We start from the raw sequence: 4,486 nt of genomic DNA on the forward strand, positions 1-4,486 counted from the left end.
TTATATATGTTGCCATAAATATATTGATTTTTAAATTTAAATATTAAATTTATTAATTAAAGTCTTTTTAAATATGTGAAATTGACAAAATATAGAAAAAAAATACAATCACATATCATTATCGTTATTATGAGTATAATACATTCCAAAAAAACACAATTAAAAAGCGAAAATGTTGTGCTCTTTTTCCTTTAAAATGGAAATAACGCAAATACAAGGGATAGACACTTCATGTGGAGTGAGAGATTAAATTTGACCCGTCCCCTTCCCATCAAAAAAAAAAACTATGACGTTTTTATTTTTAAACTGTCCTTCATATGACTTTTAATATTAATTTTTACTGGGTTTATCTAACTTCTACAAATTATATTCATAATTACTCTCATGAAAATAGTAAATGGAGATATTGTTGCAACTAAATTAAACAATAAAATTTAACAAAATAGAAATTGAAATACACATATCATGTTTTTCATTTAAGTCACTTTAATGTCAATCTCATTAAAAGAACACTATTTGTGAAATGAGTTTCAAACAAAAAAACATAATGTGCGTGAACTATGTAAATGTTCAAATAGTACATTCATTATCATCATGTAAATGGACTAAATTTTGGATAATTTGTGTAGGCCACGGAACTTGAGATGTAGTAGACCATCCAAAAATCCTTTCAATAGAAAGTTGATTCCTTTTTTTTAAGATATTTTTGATATATAATACCTATATAATAAAAACAAATTAATTAGATATACATGAATTTCAATTCATCAATTAAAAACATATTTAAACATTAATCTGGCACGAACTTAATAAATTACCAAAAAAAATCATCTTCAAACAAAGGTATCAATCTCATGTTTTTTAAAATCTCATGGTTAAAATATAAGTTTCATTTAAAAAATAAATAAAAATAAAAAATAAGTTAAACAAAATGAAAAGATCTTATAAAAATCAAGGCTTTTAATAATCCAAGCTTTAACCCGGATTGTAACAATTTGGTAATACCATCCATGTCAAAGACCAAATTCACACTATTAAATTATAAATTATAAGAGACTTCAAAATATGGAAATTTAAAGGTGTCCTTTAGAACTCATTATAGTGACTATTAAGTTTTACAACTCATTAAGGTGAATATTGAGCTTTATATATAAAATATAGAGAAATGTATAGTAATTACAATATTATAGGATCAAATAATTGAAATTAAAATAAAAAATCAAATAAAATTTTAAATAAATCATATAAGAGGTTAATAATACCTGGATGAAGAAAATCGGGAAACCGACCTACTCATCATCTTATGAAAACATTATTTTCTTATCATTATTTCACCGGTATAGAATCAATACATTTAAATGATAATGACTAAATAATAAACAAATTTGTTAGTAGTAAAATCCAAACTATATTTATTAGCCAAAACAATATTAAGTTGAATAGTTATTTATGAAATTTTTAATTTAACAAAAACATTAACAACATAAACTATATATTTAACATATAGGTAAATAATTTTAAATAAATATTAATATTTAATATATTATTTATAAATATATATTATTATTTTAAAATTGGAATCTCCAAAATTGAAAAGTGCAGGCTTCAAAATTAGCTTTCCTAGTTGAGGAATTAAATAATGCAGCACAAACGCTCCATGTGTCAACATGATTAAACCTCTTACTTTGATTATATTATTTGTGATTATTCACCCAAAGTCCACAAATTAAATTAAATACAACTCAATTAAGTTAACTTAAGAGTGATACATAAATTCACTGTGGCCCAATAAAGAAATCCATATAATATCATTCGAAATCACCATAATAGAATACATAAAACTTCGATTCTAAAAAAAACAATGTATTTCGGTAAAATTCAGAAGACCCAAAATGCATAATTTTGGGAATGTGGCATAACTAATATGCACTTTTAATGTAATAAATGAAATTGCAAATTTCGCAAACCTAGAATCTTCCTATACCTCTATAACTACCAAACATAAAACTAAATTCCAAAATCCAATGCAAAAGTATACTATTCAAGCACAACTATAGGTGCAAGCATGTAAAGTCAATACAATGAAAAAGGTGAAAATTTGCAAATAGGCAAAATCCAACTTTTGAAATCCACCATAAACCAATTCTCTTGTGAATAAAAATTATAAATTTATATACCCTGGTAAAGAAATCAATTGCTAATATAAGTTTATAGAACCCAATAAAGAAAACATCAAATTTAGAAAAACAAGCAATTAAATTTGTGTTTCACCACAACTTATTTCAAGTTTTTGTAAATTTGGTACAACTAAATAAGGAAAGATGTGTACGCCTCCTAAAACTAAATAGTCTAATAGCTCTAGAGAAGGCTCTCATGTCTCACACATAAAGAGGTCTTACACATAAATCCATCTCAATGAGTCTAGTAGATCAAACATCAATTTGAGGTTGGCCTAGCTAGGCTGTGACATTAAATTAGATTATGCCCATTATCATATTCTCTTCAAGTCTATTTGAGTATATGTTTACCCAATACAACACATGGTCAATGCTTCCCTATCCTACACTCTTCAAATGTAGAACAACTCGAGGAAGGCTAATAGAGATTTTTGTCAATGAGATAATGTAGTCACTAGATTACATACATTATTTTACAAACATAGTATTAACTAGATTATCACTCGAGTTTGGTTTTGAGGACGAATCCTTGGAAGTTCTCATGGAGCTTACAAAAGTACAAAATGAAAAAAACCAAGAATTTGAAGAAATCAGGTTGTGTTCAATAATAGGTGCAGTTAGGTATTCAGGTGTCACGACTCACTGTCAGTTACAATTAGGATTTAACGATTACAACTGTGCTTTAATGAAAAAAGGGTTCCGAGCAAGGCTTAATCTGTTATGCGACATGCCACAAAAGCATTCAATTTATTTAGCAAATAGAGCATTGAGTAGTTGTCCTCTACAGGCAGCCTTCATTGCAAATTACATAATGCAGCCAATTAGCAAGTTTCCAATATAGGTGAATCTTGATACTAATTGATTTATTGAGTCTGCTACATTAAATAATTTAGTGAACAATAAAGGACACTGAAGTTTTCCCACGTAAGGTGGCAAATCAGTTATTATATATATATATGAAACTTGTCATAATTCGGCAAGTGCTATTTCATGGACTATAGCATTATAAATGCACTCTTAAGAGACCTTAAGTACAGTGTTGGGAAGCGGGTTCTGACATCGGCTTTGGCGGTCAGCGGTGTGCATCATTTCTCCGGCGAACGAATTCCGATTCCGTATGTATTCGCATTCGCATTCATCCACCCGCATACCATCCATACATCACTCATTTTGAATTTGGAAACCCGCCGTCCCATGTCATACCATCGCCCGCATACCATCCATACATCACTCATTTTGAATTTGGAAACCCGCCTAAATACTGACTCGCGCCTTTCTCTCCTATTTACTGCCCTCCACTTCCTCCCTGCTTTATCAGTCAATATCGTCTGAATGCTTTTGAAATCGGGAATTTCTGTCCGAATCTCTGCAATTTTCACACTGTACTCAGAATTCGGTGTCAACTGAAGGGAGTATCAATCTCTGTTTCGGCGATTCATACAAATTTGTGGCAAATCAGCAGATAAAGAAGTCAAAAAAATGGCAGTGAATACGCCTGTGTTCACAATAGCAGCTGCGGTTGCCGCAATTGGGGCTTTCTGCAGGTTCGAATCTCATCGCCTTCCATCAACATCAGATACGGATGGCCATCATGTAAGTATATGAAAAATTGCTTCTTCATCATTTTGGGTTCTGCAAAGAGGGGAGGGGTTACTGTTTCTTGGGGTTAGGGTTTCTAATTATGGTGGTTTTTGGGTTCACAGGATCAGAGTTACAGTCGGCAGGGCGGTGAATTAAATAGAAAAGCAAAGGAGGAACGGACGACAGTAAAGTTTGCCCCTGAATTTGACGGTCTCCACTGCTATGAGACGTTGGTTAGGTTCTGATTGCTGTGAGGATGAACTTAACCAGCCAGCAAATTGAATTTCACTGATGTGATAAATTATGTAAAATATATTCATTTAAATTATATTTTTGGACGACTTTCCCTTCTTTGTATTTCCTGAACAATTTCTTTAATTTAATTCTTCCGATTATTTTTTAATGATTATCCCACAGTTTTAGCTCGCCAAAATTTGGGCATTCGAATTCTGCTAAAATCGCCCAAAATCGTGGATTCTAATGACACAAATTCAGAGGGCCATTAAAAACCTTTACAGCACAGAATCTGTATCATGGAGTCGCAATGCTGGCAGTTTGTATTTTAAAATGCTTTTTATTTTTTGTGCATTTTTTTCACAATTTTTCCCCAGCGGTATAATATGCAGAATTCGGTATATAATTTGCAGAATTGAAATGTTCAATGTTTTTGGTTTTTTTATCATTTTTTTTTTTCTCAATTGTGTCCCACATTTGATGGGATGATATTT

The 4,486-nt window shown here is 30.7% G+C and overlaps 1 protein-coding gene across 1 annotated transcript; it reads left to right on the forward strand.

The window, feature by feature from the left end:
• Positions 1–3,286: 3,286 nt before the first annotated feature.
• LOC149209338 (uncharacterized) lies at positions 3,287–4,167 on the forward strand. The gene is made up of 2 exons (XM_089394255.1): positions 3,287–3,770; positions 3,881–4,167. Exons 1-2 carry the CDS (start codon positions 3,657–3,659, stop codon positions 4,001–4,003), a joined length of 237 nt encoding a protein of 78 aa, XP_089250381.1. The 5' UTR covers positions 3,287–3,656; the 3' UTR covers positions 4,004–4,167.
• The last annotated feature ends 319 nt before the right edge of the window (positions 4,168–4,486 follow it).

This window comes from Pinus tabuliformis, chromosome 1_2, assembly GCF_031772625.1.
Source record: "Pinus tabuliformis cultivar Carrire ecotype Pingquan chromosome 1_2, CPIR1, whole genome shotgun sequence".
Taxonomy (NCBI): domain Eukaryota; kingdom Viridiplantae; phylum Streptophyta; class Pinopsida; order Pinales; family Pinaceae; genus Pinus; species Pinus tabuliformis.